The 25700-nt window shown below is 40.6% G+C and overlaps 1 protein-coding gene across 3 annotated transcripts; it reads right to left on the bottom strand.

Moving 5' to 3' along the window:
- Nucleotides 1-1167: 1167 nt before the first annotated feature.
- LOC124041361 lies at nucleotides 1168-25665 on the bottom strand. Of its 3 annotated transcripts, none has more exons than XM_046358868.1 (5): nucleotides 25473-25665; nucleotides 7620-7761; nucleotides 7146-7516; nucleotides 5955-6183; nucleotides 1168-3002 (listed from the first exon to the last, which is right to left on the bottom strand). In XM_046358868.1, exons 2-5 carry the CDS (start codon nucleotides 7756-7758, stop codon nucleotides 2881-2883), a joined length of 861 nt encoding a protein of 286 aa, XP_046214824.1. In that variant the 5' UTR covers nucleotides 7759-7761; nucleotides 25473-25665; the 3' UTR covers nucleotides 1168-2880. The 3 variants fall into 3 exon arrangements, with proteins under 3 accessions (XP_046214824.1, XP_046214823.1, XP_046214822.1); XM_046358867.1 differs by having other exon boundaries at nucleotides 25429-25665; XM_046358866.1 differs by having other exon boundaries at nucleotides 25411-25665.
- Nucleotides 25666-25700: the final 35 nt, after the last annotated feature.

The raw sequence follows: 25700 nt of genomic DNA on the forward strand, positions 1-25700 counted from the left end.
AAAGTCATTTGTGATGTGAAATCTATGTGGAAAAAGACATTGGAAAAATAAACTGTTGTTTTGAGGCTGAATTCTCAACCACAGGTTTATGTCATCATGGTAACCAAAGATAAAATATGTTGAATTTGCACCTTTGACACAACATCAGATCGTCAACGTAATATCCACTAGAAGAAAAAAAACAATAGGCTGGGCAGCATGTCCGACTGGAGAGTTGATCTATCTACACCTATCCCGTTGGTCTGTCATCCAGGGTATTAAAGGGTTTTTAGCAATGAGGCCCTTTTACCTACTTCTCCAGAGTCAGATTAACTCGTGGATTCCATTTGTATGTCTCTGCGTGTAGTTTGAATAAAGTTGCTAACTAGCGTTAGCGTAATGCGTAGAAGTCTATGGGTATCTGTTAGCATGCTAGCAGATACCCATAGACTTCCAGTGATTGGGCTAATGCTAGTTAGCACTGGCTCGCGAAACTACTTCTAACTTCCTTCATACAGGACAAAGAGACATAAAAATGGCTTCCACGAGTTCATTTGACTCCGGGGTAGTAGATACATTTGGGTCATTGCCAAAATCCCAAAGTATTCCTTTAACCTAGCCCAGCCCTACTGAGAGTGATTGTTGTGGAATATCCACCTAATAGATTCAGAGTTGCTAACATAGGCATTCTAAAGGGTAGGTTAAAAGAGCATATTAAATATATCCATATTTTATCATACACTGAGTGTATAAAACATTAGGCACGCCTTCCAAATATTGAGTTGCACCCCCTTTTGCCCTCAGAACATCCTCAATTCATTGGGGCATGGACTCTACAAGGTGTCGAAAGCATTCCACAAGGACGCTGGCCCATGTTGACTCCACAGTTGTGTCAAGTTGGCTGGATGTCCTTTGGATGGTGGACCATTCTCGATACACACGGGAAACTGTTGAGAGTGAAAAACCCAGCAGTGTTGCAGTTCTTGACACACTCAAACCGATGCGCCTGGCACCTACTACCATAACCCGTTCAAAGGCACTTAAATCTTTTGTCTTTCCCATTCACACCTCTGAATAGCACACATACACAATCCATGTCTCAATTGTCTCAAGCATTACAAATCCTTCTTTAACCCGTCTCCTCCCCTTCATCTACACTGTAGTGGATTTAACAGGTGATGTCAATAAGGGATCATATTTCCACCTGGACTCACCTGATTAGGGTATGTCATGGAAAGAGCAGGTGTTCCTGTTTTGTATACTCAGTGTACAACAAGTCCTCGTAATTTACAGCATTTCCCTCATTCAGACAACAAACAAATGTGCAAAAGTAGCCAAATTAGCGCTAGGGATAAGGGCAACTTCTGCGCGGTGCTCAAGTTCAGAGAGATTGTCTGTCAAGACCGCTGTGAAGCGGAGACCCTGAGTCATGTATAGCGTTACTGTATAGCCACTGCATTCTGCACACCGTGTACGTCAATAATCTCAATTGCAATCCGTGTCATTTGGTTGTGCTATTCAATGAAGCACAGTGATAACACATTAAGTTGTTGTATAAATAAACAAAATATGACACTGCATTTCCATTTGAACTTTGTTGTGCTTTTAAATGGTTGAAAGCGTAGCGATAACACATTTAGGTGACAACTAAACCAAAAAATAGACATTGATTTTCCATTCGAATTTGGTTGTGCTTTAAGATGGTTGAATGCATAGTCGTTTTGAATGGTTGAAAATAGGTTTTAATCTCGTTGATCAACGTATCAACCAAATAATACCCATTTCTTCACGTTCAAATGAAGTGGTATGCCCAGTAGGTGGACTACTGTAATGGATATTTCAATTTACCAATGGGCTAGTGATTCATTGCCTATCATCTTCTCCTCTCTCTTTCTCATTTGCCGAAAACTAAGTAGCTGATAAGCAATTGGTTAATGCGTAATTTCTCAAATCGTTCCGATGACTAGAGAGAGACAACATGAAGGGCAATGAAAAACAGCAATCTTTTAATGCATTCGCATCAAACATTCAATATCTTGAACATCAGACATGACCGGATATAAAACAACAACTTGACCGTTCCTCATTACCAACGGTTACATCTAATCCAATACTTCATATATGCATCAGGCCAAATCCCCAGTCATGTTCTCTTCATGTGGGCTCTGTGGACATGGTGAACTTGGGGAGAATGACACACTGTTTAGGTCCTTTAAGATGAATGAATTTCTTCTGTCATCCTGCTGGAGGCTCAGAGTACCTGTGGGTCCATTAGGCATGGGGAGCTGTGACACCTCTGGGGAAGGCTGGGTGGGTGGGGGCCACAAATTGATTCTCCTCTCAGGCGGAAGGAGAGGATTGGAAGGAGAGGGTGCAGAGGGGACCTGGGGCTGGTAATGGAGCTTTAGGAGTGAGCTTAATGCCTAGGATCAGAGAAATCAATGGAGAAATATAGTTTGGCCTCCCTCCAATCCCCTCTTGCCTCCTTTGTCTAAGTGGGTAGAGGTCAACGACAGAGAGGCGTCTGTCTGGTAAGACATGACTGAAGCCTCCCGTCCTCCACTGGTTGGTCACACATGGATCAGCTGTCCTGGATCTATGCATCTCGGTCAGTCAGAGAGACTACCCCGGGGACCGTTCACATGTGTGGTTTACGAATAATTGGTCGGCGACAGAGTGGGAATTTAACCATCAAAGCCGGTTCTTATGTACGTTGTTCCACTGGCTTTGAATCCTTCCTCTAGCATTAGTCCATCTTATGAGTCCTTTTACCATTCATAGGCAAGACATTCTGCACGCGCATGTAATCATATACTGATACAGTTGAACGGTTAATGTGATAAAATACTAGAACTAAAATGTTGATTTGATACAACAGGGTGTGTGGGCAGGAACAGTCCTTCATAGATAACTGGGGTCCCGGTTGGCTCTCCTGGATCGGAACCGGATCTCAGACAGCTTGGAGTTGATGCCGGTGCCAATTTGTCCCTTCCTGGCCAATGGGAAGCGGGCTAGAGTGGCATCTGCGGAGGGAGAGAGCGACAGCACAACAACAGTTGGAGGAGGGTGGACGGCGCAGGAGTGACAGTAAGGAACACAGCCGTTTTTCAGCCCTGCCAGAGCTGTCAGGCCATTAAAAACAAAATGATGATGAATGAAGGGGGCTTACTGGATCGGAAATGGGCCCGGCCGCCTCCGCCACACACACCCTCTCAATCCTCATCTTCTCTAAATCATGTTTCACTTTTTTTTATTGAATTACGGTGGCACAGCACTCAAGCGCAACCTAATAATGCATGTGTAAATGATTCAGTTTTGGGATGCTACTTCAACTGTATCAGTGAGATACCGTGGGGTCCAGAGTTATTGACACCCTTGAAAAAGGTGAGCAATAATGACGGTATAAAATAATTCATTAAAATACTGAGCTATATTGTATGCAAAAAAAAATTGGGGAACTATATTATTTTATAGTAATGCTCAGAGAAAAATACTTTGTTTGTACAGTCCAAAACGTGAATTTCCTGTGTTTTATATACTCCGAACAAAAATATAAACGCAACATGTAAAGTGTTGGACCCATGTTTCATGAGCTGAAATTTAAAAAAATCACAGAAATGTTCCATACACACAAAAAGCTTAATTGGCATTCTGACTGCAGGAACGTTCCCCAGAGCTGTTGCCAGAAAATGGAATGTTAATTTCTCTACCATAAGCTGCCTCCAATGTCGTTTTAGAGAATTTGGCAGTACATCCAACTGGCCTCACAACCACAGACCACGTGTAACCACGCCAGCCCAGGACTCTCCACATCCAGCTTCTTCCCTGCGGGATCGTCTGAAGGGGGTTGGGGGGTGCTGAGGACTATTTCTGTCTGTAATAAAGCCCATTTGTGGGTAAGAACTAATCCCAAGTGGGTGGGCCTAATGAAGTTATTTCAATACACTGATTTCCTTATATAAATTGTAACCTTGAAATTGTTGCATGTTGTGTTTATAGTTTTGTTCAGTATATATAATTACCCTCACCAGTTATGTTTTGGCCTATCTTTTTTTGGTAACTTGTTAATGGAAGTGTTCTTTCCATACTATGAGGTTGATATAATACTGTGACATTGTGAAAATGATGATAATTCCATTTTAGTGTAAGAGCAGTTTGAAAAGCCTGAATTATCAGCCTGTTGTTGTCAGATGGGGTTTTAGCCTCACCAGGCAGTAAATGAGTTGATAGATGAATAAGAAAGAGAGTTCCAAACCTCTCTGCAAATAACAGCTAGTTTACAGTTTACCCTTCCCATTCAGACCACCCCAAGACAGTCTTAGCAAAATTCTTGATTGAGAAATCTCTCTTTGCTAAGAAGCTTTTTAAATATTTTTTAACCATTTTAATTTAAAACAATCACGGGTACTTCATTGTTACCTAGAAATGATTTCATATTTAGATAAAAACGGCTGCCTTGGACCGGCTTTCATTGGTCCAAGTAATAATTGTGTTGCTCAAAAAGGCAGGGGTCAAAATAATTGACACCCCTAAATATATATTATGAGGTTGGGAGATTGGGAACCTATCTGGCTAAAGCCAACTTCATAAAATGGTTAGGTGGCAAGAAGTAGTACAGAGAAACAACAACAACAAATGATAATGATATACTGAGGGGGCATGTGCCCCTTATGGGTCAAAGATCATGCCTCCAAGACATGCTAACCTCCCCCCTGTTATTGGTAACGGTGAGAAGTTAGCATGTCTTGAAGGTATGATATAAAATGCTAACCTCCCCTGTTATTGGTAATGGTGAGAGGTTAGCATGTCTTTAAGGTATGATATAAAATGCTAACCTCCCCTGTTATTGGTAATGGTGAGAGGTTAGCATGTCTTGAAGGTATGATATAAAATGCTAATCTCCCCTGTTATTGGTAATGGTGAGAGGTTAGCATGTCTTTAAGGTATGATATAAAATGCTAACCTCCCCTGTTATTGGTAATGGTGAGAGGTTAGCATGTCTTGAAGGTATGATATAAAATGCTAATCTCCCCTGTTATTGGTAATGGTGAGAGGTTAGCATGTCTTGGGGGTATGATATAAAATGCTAACCTCCCCTGTTATTGGTAATGGTGAGAGGTTAGCATGTCTTGAAGGTATGATATAAAATGCTAATCTCCCCTGTTATTGGTAATGGTGAGAGGTTAGCATGTCTTGGGGGTATGATATAAAATGCTAACCTCCCCTGTTATTGGTAATGGTGAGAGGTTAGCATGTCTTGAAGGTATGATATAAAATGCTAATCTCCCCTGTTATTGGTAATGGTGAGAGGTTAGCATGTCTTGAAGGTATGATATAAAATGCTAATCTCCCTTGTTATTGGTAATGGTGAGAGGTTAGCATGTCTTGGGGGTATGATCTTTGACCCTCTGTAAATTATCTATAATCAACATGGTAGCATCCACATTAATGTTGAATTGTTTAGAAATATATTCTATTCTTATTTATCATAAAAGTGACTCCAAAATGACAATAAATTATTTAGCATTCAATTCTGTTGGGCACAAAATAATCTGAAACAGTCAAAACGAACTACAAATGCATCCAACAAGTTTGTTATTTTTGTCCCATATTACTAATACGCAATGACTACAAAATTGTGATTACAAACCTTTGGACTACTTTACTTAGAATAATCTTTAGTGGTGTCAATCATTTTGATCCCTACCTTTCTGAGCGATTGTATGAGTTTAAAGTAATATAATATCCCAATTTTTGGAGCATACAATATCGCTATTTGAATTATTTATTTCATACAGTCATTACTGCTCATCTTTATGACAGGTGTCAATCATTTCAGACCCCACCGTATCTTTCTAATGATTGAGAAGGTGAGTGCTTCCACTCACCAATGAATGACCAAGTGAAATTGGAGAAAAATACAATGAAAGTTGGTAAAGGTTGTTTGTAAGGCTGAGGATCAGGTTATCATTTACTGTAGATGGCGTTGAGCTTGTGTGGGTCCAGGGCGGTGCGGTGGTTGGGGAAGGTTGGTCTGCGGCTCCGCCCCCCTCGCAGGTTGCTGTTCAGCAGGGTGTCCATGTCGAACACGCCCAGCAACAGAGTGCGCGCCATCGCCGTGGGAGACTGCGTCTGATTTGCTGCATGCCAAGACCGCATTTCACAGAAGACGCCGGAACATGGGTATACCTCCACCTGGTTTACCTGCACAGCCAATTGGGAGACAGTGCGAATGTGATCAGAATCAAAACCCTTTTAGACCTCCATAACCTTTGGAGGATCGATATCGTGTCCTTCGGACTATTTGGTTCTATCTGCGCAAAGCATAGATATTGAGTACCAAAGTTTTCAGATCCCAGATCTCAGAACTGTTTTGTAGTGAATTATTCTTTCATAAACCATTAAAAGGTACTTAAAGTGCAGAGTATCAAAATCCTGAGAGGGGGGTGCAACTGCATATAGAACCTTCTGGCTCTTTAAATGTCAGTCTGGGTTCAATAAGGCTATATAAAGACACTTCTGATGTAAAGACATGTTCAGATTTTAAGAAAACCGTAGCTATTTGAATACATTAATGATAAAATAACACTATTTTATCAAGATAGTCAGACACATCAAATACATAAGAAATGTATTACTATCCTCAGAAATATTATGGTCTTCACTCAACAATACTTAGAGGGAGAAGGCAAAGACGTGTTTCGATTGGTCCGTCTGTATTTGTTCAGGCTTGTGATTGGATTGCAGATAGATCCTTACAGCGCCAAGTTCAAATGGGTTTCTAGTTTTTCATATTTCACATTTTTACTAACTTCTCAGACATATGTAGAACTATCTAAAGATCAATTATGTGACTAACTCATTTTAGACAAACATTTCAGATAGAACCATATAGTCCAATGGTCTCGATATGTGGGCGGCAGGGTAGCCTAGTGGTTAGAGCATTGGACTAGTAACCGAAAGGTTGCAAGTTCAAGCCCCTGAGCTGACAAGGTACAAATCTGTCATTCTGCCCCTGAACAGGCAGTTAACCCACTGTTCCTAGGCCATCATTGAAAATAAGAATTTGTTCTTAACTGACTTGCCTAGTAAAATAAAATAAATGTTAATGGCCGCTATAAGTTAACAATCTGTCTTTATCTGGAATGAACAGCAAGTTTCCTTACATGGCCCGTCCCACTAACACAGTCTGTCTCTGAGCATGTCCTCATCCCGGGTAGGTCGGCTGCTGAGCCAAACAGAGAGCTGTGAGGGTTGTCGTCCTCTGAGATGTCACTCAGCTCTAAGTCTCTGTCCACACTGTGCTCACTGATGGCCATCTCGGGTCCAAAGTTTGACATGCTTCCATTCACGTCGTCCTGAGTCATGGGCTGATGATGAAGTGGGGGACTGAACCGTCGGCCAGATTGTCCTGACACAGAGTGGTGTGTGTATGTGTAGCTCTCGCCCCTCACTATTGCTGGGGACACTGCAGGGTGGAGGGGCTGGTTGGCTTGGCCCAAGTTCTGCCACATGGTAGAAAGCAGGTCAGGGATCTCTGAGGGATGACACCACAAAGTTAAGAAGGATCACGCATGAGGGAAAGTGATCAATTTAGAGCAGGTGAATTATAAAACTGTATTGACCTTACTCATCCTCACCCTTTACTAGCATGTTTTGTAGCCATTGGTTTTCAGCCGCCATTTCGGCCTTCTCTTTCTCCAGTTCCCGAACCCGTGACCTGAGGAACTGGAGCTCTGCAGTGTGGGAAGGGTTAAATACATCTGTCTCCATCTTCATGGTCTGTGAAGGAAAGAGAAAAGCAGGTGACTGATGAGTGAATGGTTTTGACTCAATCAGAAGAGACTTGGAAAGTATTCAGACCCCTTGACTTTTTCCACATTTTGTTACGTTACAACCTTATTCTAAAATGGCTTAAATGAAAAAAAAGAACATCCTCAGCAATCTACAAACAGTACCCCATAATGACAAAGTGAAAACTGGTATTTATTAAGTTTGCAAATGTATTAAAAATAAAAAACAGAAATACCTTATTTAGATAAGTATTCAGACCGTTTTGCTATGAGACTCGAAATTGACCTCAGATGCATCCTGTTTCCATTGATCATCCTTGAGATGATTCTACAACTTGGAGTCCACCTGTGGTAAATTCAATTGATTATTGATCATTATACCCTGATGAAGACAGTTTGTCTGTTGAAACGTTGGATATTAGGTTATTCAATTATTGCATCTGAGCCCCTAGAGTGTGCGGCTCTCCTTTAATTTTCCAAGTGTTCTATTCCGCTAGCCAGCACCTTTGCCTAAATAGGTGTGCGTTTCTTTCGCCTCTAGAAAATTCAATTGATTGGACATGATTTGGAAAGGCACACACCTGTCTATATAAGGTCCCACAGTTGACAGTGCATGTCAGGGCAAAAACCAAGCAATGAGGTTGAATGAATTGTCCATAGAGCTCCGAGACATGATTGTGTCGAAGCACAGATCTGGGGAAGGGTACCAAGAACACAGTCTCCTCCATTATTCTTAAATGAAAGAAGTTTGGAACCACCAAGACTCTCTCTTGAGCTGGTTGCTCGGCCAGACTGAGCAATCATGGGAGAAGGGCCTTGGCCAGGGAGGTGACCAAGAACCTGATGGTCACTCTGACAAAGCTCTAGAGTTCCTCTGTGGAGATTGGAGAACCTTCCAGAAGGACAACCATCTCTGCAGCACTCCACCAATCAGGACGTTAAGGTAGTGGCCAGACGGAAGCCACTCCTCAGTAAAAGGCACATGACAGCCCTCTTGGAGTTTGCCAAAAGGCACCTAAAGACTCTCAGACCATAAGAAACACAATTCTCTGGTCTGATGAAACCAAGATTTATCTCTGGCCTGAATGCCAAATGTCACATGTGGAGGAAATCTGGCACCATCCCTACGGTGAAGCATGGCTGTGGGGTTGTTTTTCAGCAGCAGGGACTGGGAGACTAGTCAGGATTGAGGCAAAGATGAACCGAGCTAAGTACAGAGAGATCCTTGATGAAAACCTGCTCCAGAGCGCTCAAGACCTCAGACTGGGGCGAAGGTTCACCTTCCAACAGGACAACGGCCCTAAGGACACAGCCAAAACAATGCAGGAGTGGCTTCGGGACAAGTCTCTGAATGTCCTTGAGTGGCCCAGCCAGAGCCCGGACTTGAACCCGATCGTACATCTCGGGAGAGACCAGAAAATAGCTGTGCAGCAACGCTCCCCATCCAACCTGACAGAGCTTGAGAGGATCTGAAGAGAAGAATGGGAGAAACTCCCCAAATACAGGTGTGGCAAGCTTGTAGTTTCATACCCAATAAGACTCCAGGCTATAATTGCTGCCAAAGGTGATTCAAAAAAGTACTGAGTAAAGGGTCTGAATACTTATGTAAAAGTGATATTTCTGTTTTTATTTCTAAAAACCTGTTTTTGCTTTGTCATTATGGGGTATTGTGTGTAGATTGTAATTATTATTATTTTAAAATCAATTTTAGAAGAAGGCTGCAACATTACAAAATATGGAAAAAGTAAAGGGGTCTGAATACTTTCCGAAGGCACTGTATACAGTATATATATATTTCTTTAGTGGTCTAGGTTGTGACGTCAAGCAGAGTATTTAAGTGGCTAAAACGCAACAAAGGGGTTGCTGTACACTTATAACACCTCCCATCTATGGCTCGATCACTGCCGCTTTGTCACTTTTCTCCATATGGCAGCTAGAGTCGGAAGTTTACATCCTCTTAGGTTGGAGTCATTAAAACTTGTTTTTTGTTAACTATAGTTTTGGCAAGTTGGTTAGGACATCTACTTTGTGAATGACACACATATTTTTTCCCAACAATTGTTTACAGAGAGATTATTTCACTTATAATTTACTTATAATCACAATTCCAGTGGGTCAGAAGTTTACATACACTAAGTTGACTGTGCCTTTACACAGCTTGGAAAATTCCAGAAAACTATGTAATGGCTCTAGAAGCTTCTGATAGGCTAATTGACATAATTTCAGTCAATTGGAGGTGTACCTGTGGATGTATTTCAAGGCCTACCTTCAAACTCAGTGCCTCTTTGCTTGACATCACAGGAAATCAAAAGAAATCAGCCAAGACCCCAGAAAAAGATTGTAGACCTCCAGAAGTCTGGTTCATCCTTGGGAGCCATTTCCAAATGCCTAAAGGTACCACGTTCATCTATACAAACAATAGCACGCAAGTATAAACACCATGGCCATCATACCGGTCAGGAAGGAGACACATTCTGTCTCCTAGAGATGAACGTACTTTGGTGCAAAAAGTACAAAGCAATCCCAGAACAGCAGCAAAGGACCTTGTGAAGATGCTGGAGGAAATGGGTACAAAAGTATCTATACCCACAGTAAACCGAGTCCTTTATCGACATAACCTGAAAGGCTACACAGCAAGGAAGAAGCCACTGCTCCAAAACCGCCCTTAAAAAACAGACTACGGTTTGCAACTGCACATTGGGACAAAGATCGTACTTTTTGGAGAAATGTCCTCTGGTCATTATGTTTGGAGGAAAAAGGGGGAGGGACTGCTGCAGGAGGGACTGGTGCACTTCACAAAATAGATGGCATCACGAGGAATGACAATTATTTGGATATATTGAAGTAACATCTCAAGACATCAGTCAGGAAGTTAAAGCTTTTTCGCAAATGGTTCTTCCATATGGACAATGACTTCAAGCTTACTTCCAAAGTTGTGGCAAAATGGCTTAAGGACAACAAAGTCAAGGTATTGGAGTAGCCATCACAAAGCCCTGACCTCAAATCCTATAGAAAATATGTGGGCAAAACTGAAAAAGCGTGTGCGAGCAAGGAGGCCTACAAACCTGACTCAGTTACACCAGCTCTGTCCGGAGGAAGGGGCCAAAATTCACCCAGCTTATTGTGGGAAGCTTGTGGAAGGCTACCCAAAACGTTTGACCTAAGTTAAACAATTTAAAGGCAATGCTACCAAATACTAATTGAGTGTATGTAAACTTCTGACCCACTGGGAATGTGATGAAAGAAATAAAAGCTAAAGTAAATAATTCTCTCTACTATTATTCTTACATTTCACACTCTTAAAATAAAGTGGTGAACCTAACTGACCTAAAACAATATTTTTTTTTACTAGGATTAAATATCAGGAATTGTGAAATACTGATTTTAAATGTATTTGGCTAAGGTGTATGTAAACTTCTGACTTCAACTGATGTCAAGATCCCAAAGAAGTGGAAGAGGGCATTCAGATCATTCAATTGTAGTTCTTACAGGAATTAAATGGTAACCTGGTTTTTCAATAGGACTTTTACAAATGAAAAATTGTCTTGACATTTAAAAAACTATAATTTCCTCAAAGGCTCTGTGTATTTTAAAGCTATTTCTAAGTTTAAATGTGTCACCTTTGACAGAAAATGGTAACAGGCATTCACAGAACACCGTGACAAACACGTATGAAGCAAGAAGGAGGATGAATAACAGCATTTATGGGTAAAAGAACACTTCCATTAGCAAGTTACCAAAAAAGCTAGGCCAAAACATAACTGGTGAGGTTAATTATATATACTGAACATAACTATAAACACAACATGCAACAATTTCAAAGATTTTACTGAGTTACAGTTCATATACGGAAATCAGTCAATTGAAATAAATAAATTAGGCCGTAATCTATGGATTTCACATGACTGGGCAGGGGCACAGCCTTGGAGGGCAAATGCCCGCCCACTGGGGAGCCAGGACCTGCCAATCAGAATGAGTTTCTCCCCACAAAAGGGCTTTATTACAGACAGAAATACTCCTCAGATTCATCAGCTGTCCAAGTGCCTGGTCTCAGATGATCCCTCAGGTATAGAAGCCAGATCTGGAGGTCCTGGGCTGGAGAGGTTACAAGTGGTCTGCGCTTGTGAGGCCAGTTGGACGCACTGCCAAATTCTCTAAAACAACGGAGGTAGCTTATGGTAGAGAAATTAACACTCAATTATCTGGAAACAGCTCTGGTGGACATTCCTGCAGTCAGAATGCCAACTGCACACTCCCTCAAAACGTGAGACATCTGCAGCAATGTGTTGTGTGACAAAACTTCACATTTTAAAGTGGCATGTTATTGATCCCAGCACAAGGTGCACCTGTGTAATGAACATGCTGTTTAATCAGCTTTTTTTGATATGCCACACCTGTCAGGTGGGTGAATAATCTTTGCAATGGAGAAATGCTCACTAACAGGGATATAAACAATTTTGTGCACAAACTTGGAGAGAAATAAGCTTTGTGTACGTATGGAGCATTTCTGGGATCTTTTATTTTAGCTCATGAAACATGGGACCAACACTTTACATTTATTTTTTTACCTTTATTTAACCAGGCAAGTCAGTTAAGAACATATTCTTATTTTCAATGACGGCCTGGGAACAGTGGGTTAACTGCCTGTTCAGGGGCAGAACGACAGATTTGTACCTTGTCAGCTCAGGGGTTTGAACTCGCAACCTTCCGCTGCCGCCCCCATGTTGAGTTTATATTTTTCTTCAGTATACATACTTAGAATTCCTCTCACATGGAAACAAAAATGTCACTAGAAAGGCTTTGATGAACATTCAATTAAAATTAAGTTTCATTGTTCTTAAAGTTATCCATTTGTTTTTTCAAAGCCATCAGCTATTCCAGGAAAATAAGATGCCTGAAATTATGGTTGCTCCCTGAAGGGAAAGGGAAAAAAGGGCAAATATTATAATCTGTCATCTCACTCATTAATATGCAAATTGAATCGTGTTTAGTCAATTATTTTACCATGGAAGTTGGGTTGTTATATGCCACATCATATTTGAAGAGATGCAGAAAACATTACGTTGATGCATTTTCAATTTGAATATTAATGAAGTTTACATCATTTACCAGTTCCCGGATTTAACAGGTCCTTGCATTTATTAAAGTGTACACAACAAACATTTCTACAAGGCAGAGGTAGAAAACAAGGCAATCTGACATGTTGGAATAAACCTGGAATCCCAATATTTTAGCAGTTGAGCTGTACAGTCTTCTTTGTGCATCCCTCTGACAACAGTGAAATAACATCTAGTGTTATTTTATACAAGTTCTATAGGTGGAAAATACAGAATGAAGCCGATACTGGGCATTTCCATGTAAAAGGACCCATGACTATCAGCATGTGAAGTTCATAGGAGTATGTCATATTCGGTGTCAAATTAAAGCTAAAAATATCTCTCTCTATACATACTTTTTTTTTTTTAAAGTAAAAGCATATTCATTTTTCCACAATTTTCCATCCTAAAAATGTGGAATAAACAAAGGCTTTGATTTCTGGTCAAACAGATGGGTTTTTAGAAAACATCTACCAGAAAGTCTTAAGAGGTATTAGAAATACATCGAAACACAATGTTGAAGTAAAGACCCCTGTCAACTAATATCAACACTATAGTTTGAGAAATGAGTTGCATTCCGTAAGTTTAACAAACATGCCTTGTGCCATGTAATTCCGTTACCAAAATCCCACACATCTATAAGATCATTTCAAATTTCTCTCCCTCTTGAGGGTGGATAATGAAAGTTCACAGAAGAAACAAGAAGGTAGACCTACCAATTAGATATAGTGTTTTCATAGATATCAAGATTATGAATTATTAAAGATACACTATGCAGAAATAACTATGCCATTTCCTGGTTGCAAAATTCTAATAGTTAGCCTAATTTTACTTTGTGACAAAACAAGCAAGTATAGTGTGGAAAATAATGGTAACATCTAAACTGCTGTGAAATATATTTTCCAGAACCAAAAATATTGTACAAAACCGAAAGTAAAAATAAAACTTAAGCACGTGAAGCATACAGAAATAATGCATATAGAACAGGTCTACCACTTTTTAGACTTGCTTTCAATAAGAATTATAGTTTCATAACACATTTCTATATGAATTTGGTCGGGTTGCCCAAAGAGAGACATATTGCAGCTTTAAGTGATTAAAACACATAATTATGTTACCAAATCCGTAATGAAAGTACTGAATAATCTGTAATGGAATTACTACTTTTAAAATTGGCAACAATGGGAAAACATAGTATTCACAAACCCCAGTTTGGTCAGCTGCTACTATCCTCCCTTCCACTGGCATACTGATAACTGTTTTATCTCTCTTTCCGTCATCTGGTGGTCTAAGCAAGACTGTGAAAACAGTCTGGACAACCCCTCCGTCTCACTCTCCCTCCCCTCCTTCTCCAAGTTAATGTAATCTCTACCGGCTCTTACTGACACCTACCAGCTACCCTCTTTTCATTTACTGTAACACGCATCCTCATCTACTGAGCACCGACTAACACAGGATGTCCATGGATGTTGAAAAGTAATTGAAATTTGGTCTAGCTGCCCTGGCTGGACCAAATCTGAACCAATTATAGACGTCTATGTTTCACAAGCTTGGATAACACAGTACAGTAGACCACAGCAGAGAACAGTAAAGTACAGTCAAGAAAAGTAGAATACAGTACTACAGTACAGTAGAGCACACTAGAGTAGAGTACAGTATAATGTATTGCATTTACTGTATGTACTCCACTGTAGTTTACTGAACTCTACTGTAGTGATGGGGGGGGAAATCAATAGTTACATATTGGGATATTATTTTTTATGATATAACGTATCGTCTTGACAATGTCGCAATATCATTTTTGTGCTAGATGGCTGTACCTGCACCAAAACGCCAGTATTTTTTCTTCATAGTGTTTTCTCCATCTTCTTTTAAAAAAGGGAGCCAATTTGTTTTCAAGCATTTTAATTTCTATTTCTCATGGCTCTATCTTGTCCCTCTGCAGCAGACACACGGTGAGCAATGTTTGGAACCTTGAATCGTGAGAATAGCAATACCTATCGCCACCTACAGTTGAAGTCGGAAGTTCACATACACCTTAGCCAACTACAAGTTTTTCACAATTCCTGACATTTACTCCGAGTAGAAATTCCCTGCCAGGTCAGTTAGAATCACCACTTTATTTTAAGAAAGTGAAATGTCAGAATATTAGTAGAGAGAATTATATATTTCAGCTTTTATTTCTTTCATCACATTCCCAGTGGGTCAGAAGTTTACATACAGTGGGGCAGAAAAGTATTTAGTCAGCCACCAATTGTGCAAGTTCCCCCACTTAAAAGACGAGAGAGGCCTGTAATTTTCATCATAGGTACACTTCAACAGACAAAATGAGAAACAAAATCCAGAAAATCACATTGTAGGATTTTTAATGAATTTATTTGCAAATTATGGTGGAAAATAAGTATTTGGTCAATAACAAAAGTTTATCTCAATACTTTGTTATATACCCTGTGTTGGCAATGACAGAGGTCAAACATTTTCTGTAAGTCTTCACAAGGTTTTCATACACTGCTGCTGGTATTTTGGCCCATTCCTCCATGCAGATCTCCTCTAGAGCAGTGATGTTTTGGGGCTGTTGCTGGGCAACACGGACTTTCAACTCCCTCCAAAGATTTTCGATGGGGTTGAGATCTGAATTCTGGCTAGGCCACTCCAGGACCTTGAAATGCTTCTTACGAAGCCAGTCCTTTGTTGCCCGGGCGGTGTGTTTGGGATCATTGTCATGCTGAAAGACCCAGCCACGTTTCATCTTCAATGCCCTTGCTGATGGAAGGAGGTTTTCATTCAAAATCTCACGATACATGGCCCCGTTCATTCTTTCCTTTACACGGATCAGTCGTCCTGGTCCCTTTGCAGAAAAACAGCCCAAAGCATGATGTTTCCACCCCCATGCTTCACAGTAGGTATGGTGTTCTTTGGATGCATCTCAGCATTCTTTGTCTTCCAAACACGACGAGTTGAGTTTTTACCAAAAAGTTCTATTTTGGTTTCATCTAACCATATGACATTCTCCCAATCTTCTTCTGGATCATCCAAATGCTCTCTAGCAAACTTCAGACGGGCCTGGATATGTACTGGCTTAAGCAGGGGGACACGTCTGGCACTGCAGGATTTGAGTCCCTGCCCCACTGTAGACTCAATTAGTATTTGGTAGCATTGCCCATAAACTGTTTTACTTGGGTCAAATGTTTCAGGTAGCCTTTCACAAGCTTCCAACAATAAGTTGGGTGAATTTTGGCCCATTCCTCCTGACAGAGTTGGTGTAACTGAGTCAGGTTTGTAGGCATCCTTGCTCGCACACGCTTCTTCAGTTCTGTCCACAAATTTTCTATAAGATTGAGGTCAGGGCTTTGTGATGGCCACTCCAATACCTTGACTTTGTTGTCCTTAAGCCATTTTGCAACAAATTTGGAAGTATGCTTGGGGTCATTGTCTATTTAGAAGACCCATTTTCAACTAAGCTTTAATGTCCTGACTGATGTCTTGTGATGTTGCTTCAATATATCCACATAATTTTCTGCCTCATGGTGCCATCTATTTTGTGAAGTGCACCAGTCCCTCCTGTAGCAAAGCACCCCCACAACATGATGCTGCCACCCCGTGCTTCACGGTTGGGATGGTGTTTCCTCCGGCTTGTAAGCCTCCCCTTTTTCCTTCAAACAGAACGATGGTCATTATGGCCAAAGAGTTCTATTTTCTTTTTCCTGAGTGGTATGACGGCTGTGTGGTCCCATGGTGTTTATACTTGCGTACTATTGTTTGTACAGATGAACGTGGTACCGTCTGGCGTTTGGAAATTGCTCCCAAGGATGAACCAGACTTGTGGAAGTCTACAATTTTTGGCTGATTTCTTTTGATTTTCCCATGATGTCAAGCAAAGAGGCACTGAGTTTGAAGGTAGGCCTTGAAATACATCCACAGGTACACCTCCAATTTACTTAAATGATGTCAATTAGCCTATCAGAAGCTTCTAAAGTCATGACATAATATTCTGGAATTTTCCAAGCTGTTTAAAGGCACAGTCAACTTAGGGAATGTAAACTTCTGACCCACTGGAATTGTGATACAGTGAATTACAAGTGAAATAATGTGTCTGTAAACAATTGTTGGAAAAATGACTTGTGTCATACACAAAGTAGATGTCCTAACCGACTTGCCAAAACTATAGTTTGTTAACAAGACATTTGTGGAGTGGTTGAAAAACGAGTTTTAATGACTCCAACCTAAGTGTATGTAAACTTCCGACTTCAACTGTAAGTATCACGATAATATCGCATCGTGAGGTCCATGGCAATTCCCAGCCCTACTCTACTATGCTGTGTGGTGCTGTACTATACTGTGCAGTACAGTCATGTCCAAACTTGTGAAACATAGAGGTCTATGATTGTGTCTTAATTCCGAGCAGATATTTAACAGCGTTTTTGGAAAATGTGGTCGCATAAAAAACTGAGGGAGATTTTACTGTAATTCTGAACAGAAACTTTGCAGCTGTACAGTTCTTCCAGTAAATGTGTTTTGTGAAATGTTCCGTGTAAATTGTTCAAAGTAGTCCTTGTGTAACAGTATAACTTTAGACCGTCCCCTCGCCCATACCCTGTCGCGATCCAGGGACCCTCTGCACACATCAATAACAGTCACCCACGAAGCATCGTTACTCATCGCTCCCCAAATGCCGCGGCCCTTGCAGGGCAAGGTGAACCACTACTTCAAGGTCTCAGAGCAAGTGACATCACCGATTGAAACACTATTTAGAGCGCACCACCGCTAACTAGCTTGCCGTTTCACATCCGTTACACTTGTGCATAAAGTTGCATGGTTTATTAAACTTTGAAACCAATGGTTTCGTTTGGCATACATTTCAAAGTGAAAAATCTGAGTTACAGCATAATTCCGTTACTGTGGAATTTCCCTATTACACTGAACAAAATGATGAACACAACATGTAAAGTGTTGGTCCCGTGTTTCATGAGCTGAAATAAAATATCCCAGAAATGTTCCAAAAGCACAAACGCTTATGTCTCTCAAATTGTGTGCACAAATTGGTTTACAACTCTGGTAGTGAGCATTTCTCCTTTGCCAAGATAATCCTTCCACCTGACAGATGTGGCATACCAACAAGCTGATTAAACAGCATGATCATTACACAGGTGAACCTTATTCTGGAGACTAGGGTTGCAAAGGGTCGGAAACTTTTCGGTAAATTTCTGGAATTTTCCCAGAAATTTTCCATGGGAATTTAAACCCTGGAATTTGGGGAATTCTGCTTAAAATTGTCAAAAAAAGTTTGTTTATAATAGTGAATATTTTATGTGGGATTCACATAAGGCAATTCTATGTCTTGTCATATTTTGGTTAAACTATCCCCAATTCAATGGAATTGCAACCCTCTGCATGCACAGTGCATTCTTCCATCACATGTACAGCTGATTCTCAAGATCTTGCACACTAATGAGATGCTATTGAGCCCACACTACTACACTGTCTGAGCCAAGGACGACATGCTTTCTGCTAAGTTTTGATTACAATACTGGGTGGGGTGAATATATTTTATATGGCATACATGATTTTTGTTAACTAGTAAATAGTAGCATACAGCAAAGTGTGTTTAAATAATTTCTAATTTAACGATTTCTGCTAGTTAGTTTTTGCTACCATGTGGGTTTTAGCTTGCTTGAGTCTGCTAACTGAGGAGTGTTAATTCACCTGGTTCCATACATGTTTAATTTTAAAAATTTTATCTTACAAAGGAGTTGTTTAATCTAACTGCTGAACTATATATCTGTACATGGAATTGTATTTTTATTTTTTATCTTTACAGGAAAATTCTGCGGGCACTATCTGATGTGTGGAGACATTTCACTGCAGCTAATGTTGAAGGAAAAGCTGTGTACAGCGCTCACAACAAGCAACCCCTGACAAAGGTCGCTCTACTCCCATTCGAGGTGAAAATGATGAATCAGACACCTTATCGATAGCAACAGCTCATTGTCCTCCTGGAATCAGAAGTTTTTTTTACTCAATGGAGGAACATAGTCCGATAAATGTTGATTAATGTCTTGCTCATGCTGTTTATGCAACTGGTTCACCTATGATGCTCACAGGCAATGTGTATTGGAAGAGATTTCTGAATGTTCTGCGCTCAGCATAGACCTGTCACACATGTCATACACATGTTGTCATCATGTCTGACAGTCTCCTGGAGGGGAAGGAGTATCTCCAAGAAATGGCCATATCACAGTCTGCCGATATGGACAGCCCCATCAAGAGGATCTTCCTGTAAGCAGCCCGAAACTCCTGAAACCTATTGCAGCAGCCATTGCACGGATTGAGGGAGAAAATGCCATCCTGTCTGCTGTCAGAGAAGAAATCCATACTGCCCTGCCCACTTCACTGTTGCTCCAAGCAGAGGAAACTGCAATTCTGAAATACATCAAAAAGCGTGAAGACTTCTGCCTGATGCCCATACACGCCACAGCATACATGTTGGACCCCAAGTATGCTGGCAAGAGCATCCTGTCTGGTGCAGAGATCAAGAAGGCCTATGGTGTCATCACTACCATGTCTCGCCACTTTGGCCTGGATGAGGGCAAGGTTCTTGGCAGTCTGGCGAAGTACACTTCCAAGCAAGAGCTTTGGGATGGAGATGCAATATGGCAGTCATGCCAACATATCTCATCAGCCACCTGGTGGAAGGGACTTTGTGTATCTGAAACTCTTTCCCCTGTTGCCTCAATCATCCTCCAAATCCACCAACATTAGCCGCCTCAAGAGCGCAACTGGTCCTTGTTTGGGAACACACACACCAAAGCACGCAACAGGCTGACCAATACAAGGGTGGAAAAATTGGTGGCCATCCGGGCAAATTTGAGGCTTTTTGAGCCTGATAACGAGCCACCGTCAACAAGGTTGAAAAGTGACAGTGAAAATGAGGCCTCAGTCTGATGTTCAAGAGGTGGACATTGAGGAGGTCCAGGGAGAAGACATGGAAGCTAGAGAGGAAGATAAACCAAAGCTTTAGTTTCTAGACTATCATTTTACAGATGTACAGTTGAAGTCTGAAGTTTACATAAACAAGTTTTAATGACTCCTAAGTGTTTCAACTACTCCACAAATGTCTTGTGAACAAACTATAGTTTTTGCAAGTCGGTTAGGACATCTACTTTGTGCATGGCACAAGTAATTTTTCCAACAATTGTTTACAGACAGATTATTTCACTTATAATTCACTGTATCACAATTCAAGTGGGTCAGAAGTTTACATACACTAAGTTGACTGTGCCTTTAAACAGCTTGGAAAATTACATAAAATGATGGCATGGCTCTAGAAGCTTGACAGGCTAAATGACAATCTGAGTCAATTGCAAGTGTACCTATGGATGTATTTCAAGGCCTACGTTCTAACTCAGTGCCTCTTTGCTTGACATCATGGAAAAATCAAAACAATAGTACGCAAGTATAAACACCATGGGACCACGCAGCCATCATACCACTCAGGAAGGAGACGCGTTCTGTCTCCTAGAGATGAACGTACATTGGTGCGAAAAGTGGAAATCAATCCCAGAACAACAGCAAAAGACCTTGTGAAGATGCTGGAGGAAACAGGTACAAAAGTATTGTTATCCACAGTAAAACAGGTCCTATATAACCTTAACCTGAAAGCCAGCTCAGCAAGGAAGAAGCCACTGCTCCAAAACCGCCATTAAAAAGTCAAGACGACGGTTTGCAACTACACATGGGGACAAAAATCGTAATTTTTGGAGAAATGTCCTCTGGTCTGATGAAAAAAAAACAGAACTGTTTGGCCATAATGGCCATCGTTCTGTTTGGAGGAAAAAAGGGAGGCTTGCAAGCCGAAGAACACCATCCCAACCGTGAAGCATGGGGGTGGTAAGCATCATGCTGTGGGGGTGCTTTGCTGCAGGAGGTACTGGTGCACTTCACAAAATAGATGGCATCACGAGGAAATGACAATTATGTGGATATATTGAAACAACATCTCAAGACATCAGTCAGGAAGTTAAAGCTTGGTCGCAAATGGGTCTTCCAAATGGACAATGACCCCAAGCATACTTCCAAAGTTGTGGCAAAATGGCTTAAGGACAACAAAGTCAAGGTATTGGAGTGGCCATCACAAAGCCCTGACCTCAATCCTATATAACATTTGTGGGCAGAACTGAAAAAGTGTGTGAAAACAAGGAGGCCTACAAACCTGACTCAGTTACACCAGCTCTGTCAGGAGGAAGGGTCCAAATTTCACACAACTTATTGTTGAAAGCTTGTGGAAGGCTACCCGAAACGTTTGACCCAAGTAAAACAATTTAAAGGCAATTCTACCAAATACCAATTGAGTGTATGTAAACTTCTGATCCACTGGGAATGTGATGAAATAAATAAAAGCTGAAATAAATCATTCTCTCTACTGTTATTCTGACATTTCACATTATTAAAATAAAGTTGTGATCCTAACTGACCTAAAATAGGGAATTTTTACTAGGATTAAATGTCAGGTTGTGAAAAGCTGAGTTTAAATGTATTTGGCTAAGGTGTATGTAAACTTCCAACTTCAACTGTATGTTCAAAAAGTTTTTGGGAGATGTGATGGATCATTGGGGATCATTCAATATTCCCTTTCTTTTGTTGTTCATTGAAATCATCCTATGTGAAGAGTCGACTCATTTAATTAAAGTTAAATTCGTAACTGAATTGTTTTTTTATTGGAAGGATTTAGTCATTTGCAATTATGTCTACTTATGATAAGGTAAAAGGTTTATGTTTCCGTCTCCATATGATATGGTAAATATACAGTGGGGCAAAAAATTATTTAGTCAGCCACCAATTGTGCAAGTTCTCCCACTTAAAAAGATGAGAGAGGCCTGTCATTTTCATCATAGGTACGTACACTTCAACTATCACAGACAAAAAGAGAAGAAAAAAAATCCAGAAAATAACATTGTAGGATTTTTTATGAATTTATTTGCAAATTATGGTAGAAAATAAGTATTTGGTCAATAATAAAAGTTTCTCTCAATACTTTGTTATATACCCTTTTTTGGCAATGACAGAGGTCAAACGTTTTCTGTAAGTCTTCACAAGGTTTTCACACACTGTTGCTGGTATTTTGGCCCATTCCTCCATGCAGATCTCCTCTAGAGCAGTGATGTTTTGGGGCTGTTGCTGGGCAACACGGACTTTCAACTCCCTCCAAAGATTTTCTATGGGGTTGAGGTCTGGAGACTGGCTAGGCCACTCCAGGACCTTGAAATGCTTCTTACGAAGCCATTCCTTCGTTGCCCGGGCGTGTGTTTGGGATCATTGTCATGCTGAAAGACCCAGCCACGTTTCATATTCAATGCCCTTGCTGATGGTAGGCTTGTGATCATTTTTTGACCCCACGGGGTGAGATCTTGCGTGGAGCCCCAGATCGAGGGAGATTATCAGTGGTTTTGTATGTCTTCCATTTCCTAATAATTGCTCCCACGGTTGATTTCTTCAAACCAAGCTGCTTACCTATTGCAGATTCAGTCTTCCCAGCCTGGTGCAGGTCTACAATTTTGTTTCTGGTGTCCTTTGACAGCTCTTTGGTCTTGGCCATAGTGGAGTTTGGAGTGTGACTGTTTGAGGTTGTGGACAGGTGTCTTTTATACTGATAACAAGTTCAAACAGGTGCCATTAATACAGGTAACGAGTGGAGGACAGAGGAGCCTCTTAAAAAATAAGTTACAGGTCTGTGAGAGCCAGAAATCTTGCTTGTTTGTAGGCGACCAAATACTTATTTTCCACTATAATTTGCAAATAAATTCATTAAAAATCCTACAATGTTATTTTCTGGATTTTTTTCTTCTCTTTTTGTCTGTGAAAGTTGAAGTGTACCTATGATGAAAATTACAGGCCTCTCTCATCTTTTTAAGTGGGAGAACTTGCACAATTGGTGGCTGACTAAATACTTTTTTGCCCCACTGTATCCAATGCAAAAAACATCTACATTTAAATTCCCATATATTCCCATTAATTCCCATATATTCCCATGGAAAGTTTCCACTTCTGAATATTCCCAAAAACGTGAAACCCTACTTAAAACAATAAAAGGCTACTCTAAAATGTGTAGTTTTGTCACACAACGCCACAGATGCCTCAAGTTTTGAGGGAGCATGCAAAAGGCATTCTGACTTGCAGGAATGTCCACCAGAGCTGTTGCCAGAGAATTGAATGTTAATTTCTCTACCATAAGCTGCTTCCATCATAGTTTTAAAGAATTTAGCAGTATCCAACCGGCCTCACAACCGCAGACCACGTCTAACCATGCCAGCCCAGGATCTCCACATCCGGGTTCTTCACCTGTGAGATCATCTTAGATCAGCCACCAGGTTAGCTGATGAAACTGAGGAGTATTTCTGTCTGTAATAATGCCCTTTTGTGAGGAAAGACTCATTCTGATTAGCTGGCCCTGGCTCCCCAGTGGGCTCCCCATGGCTGCGCCGCCGCCATGTGAAATCCATAGATGAGGGCTTAATCTATTTATTTCAATTGACTGATTTCCTTATATGAACTGTAACTCAGTAAAATCACGGAGTATATATTTTTGTTCAGTATACATATATTTTAGTTGATACGACTATATTCTGATCATCAGAACATTATATCTCCAAAAATTATACATCTAAAAAGGGTGTCAGACCTGATCCCTGCCTGTTTCATTATATTACTATGAGTTCATTTTAGTATACTGTAAATTAACCGTATGCTTTCAGTTGAGCGTACTAGCTCTTTGCCCGTCTACCGGAAGTTAATATTGTTGCTATGCGACCTCTTGCTAGCTAGTTAGCATAACAATTTACTAGTTAGATATTTTACGACTTCGGGTAAATTCAATGTGGAGTGCGATTGTAAATTCAGAGCGTTGTTAGATTGTCCGTTTGTAAATTCATGGTGTACACTGGAGAAGTAGAGTTGAATTTGAGCATTATGACCATACAACTGCAGTCAAGCACCCAAGCTAACACTGGCTAGCTTGCTAGCTACTTCCAGACACAAATAAGAGTGACCACCCTGACCATTTTACTCGCCCTAGCAAAGCTGGTTAGGAAGTTATGTTATCCAGAGCGTCGGTGACTAACTGTGTTGCTGGCAAAATTGTAATTGTGCCTTTGGCAGATGTGTACTGACACCGACCATATTCAACAGGAGTTGAGCGCTCATAAATTCATTATTCTGCGCTCGAGTACACTCAGATGAGAGTGCCCTGAAATCGGAGTATATAGTCAGAGCAAATTTATGAACGCACCCGACTGACTATACCATTTAGCTAAGCTAAGAGGGAATAATCAAGTCAATAAACGTTGGGTAGTTAGTTAGATAACCCCTAGTTAACATACTGGCAAGTTTGATGTATAAGTGGCGAACTAACATACTGGTAGAGACTGCTGTAATTATATGCTATAAGGACATGCGTAAGGACAGTGTAGCTAACAAATTGTCAGCCAACATAACGTGTAACGTAACTTATTTGAAAAGTCATTACTTTATTACATTGCTCAACATTTTCTTAACATTTGTCATCATCAGTTAAAGTAATGAATTTGCATCTGCTCTCGTACTTCAACTGCATATTTTCCATCATCTTCTTCAAATCTGAAAATGACATATAGCCACTCCTATTTCCTGAAGAATTGCGTTATGGGCCCAAAATATGGAAATAGTGTCCTCTGCGCGTATACTTCATATTTTGGCGAATTTAGTACGACATCCGGGAACTTTTGTCATAATAACTATATCCATACTATGACCAATAAGCATACTACATACTCAATTCACTCACAAATAGTTCAGTTAGATTGAGTATTCAAACACAGCTCAAGAGTTCCTTCCCAGCTAGAAGTGAACTGTGAAGGCGTTTGCATACCTGTCCAGGCATGGTGAGATTTTGCAGGCATCTGCAATGTAATCTGGCAGGTACACCTCTTTTGATTCTGTTCACCTGCTCAGATGTTACTGCCACATGCCAGATCTTACAAAGACTGGATAGGTATTTTACATGTCAAATAACCACATCGTATGTAATAGCAATCTGCTTCCCGACGGCACAGTAGATGTAGTTGACGCATGCAACATTGAGCAGTGGAAAGAAACCTGTTGTGTGGCAGGTGCTATACTTTACTAGCTAATTAGCCCAATTGAGCAACTACTCATGCCACAGCAGTGTCATGTCCTGGAGAGTCAATGGACTCTCTTTCTCTAGTTGGCTTCAGAATTTGAATAGCATACATTGAAGATAACATCACTAGGCTTCGCATTTAGTATTAACGTTACTCTTTGTAACTACAGTAGTTAGCTAACTGACCGCTAGTGTGTGGATGGTTCATCATCCTAAAACCGAGTTGGTGGATTGATTCCATGATATGCAGCTGGCCACCTGCAGTAGCCATTGAATGAACACTCCGTACGCCAATGTAGTATCACAGTTAATGTCTCCAAATGTGACCAAACAAACACTAATGTGCAATTAGTTGAAGTAGCTAGGTAATACAGAGGAGAAAACATCTTACTCTATTGCCAATGCTAACCGTGTCTATTCTTTGTTGTAGGACGCTTTCTTGATTCCGCTCACCCTCACATTTACACGGCTGTGGTTCCAGCATTTCTTGCATATTATCGTATAGAATATCCTAAAAGTGACTCGTCGTTTCTTCCTTAAATGGTAATGTCTCCGTTTCAATGTGCAATAGTCGCGTGTTTGTTGTCATCAACTGACATTATCAAATCAAAACATTGAAAGTGAAAGCAAGCATGCTGTCAAAAAACATATCCGGTGTTTAAAGTGATCGTTTCCGGTATG

Source organism: Oncorhynchus gorbuscha, linkage group LG08, assembly GCF_021184085.1.
Source record: "Oncorhynchus gorbuscha isolate QuinsamMale2020 ecotype Even-year linkage group LG08, OgorEven_v1.0, whole genome shotgun sequence".
Lineage (NCBI taxonomy): Eukaryota > Metazoa > Chordata > Actinopteri > Salmoniformes > Salmonidae > Oncorhynchus > Oncorhynchus gorbuscha.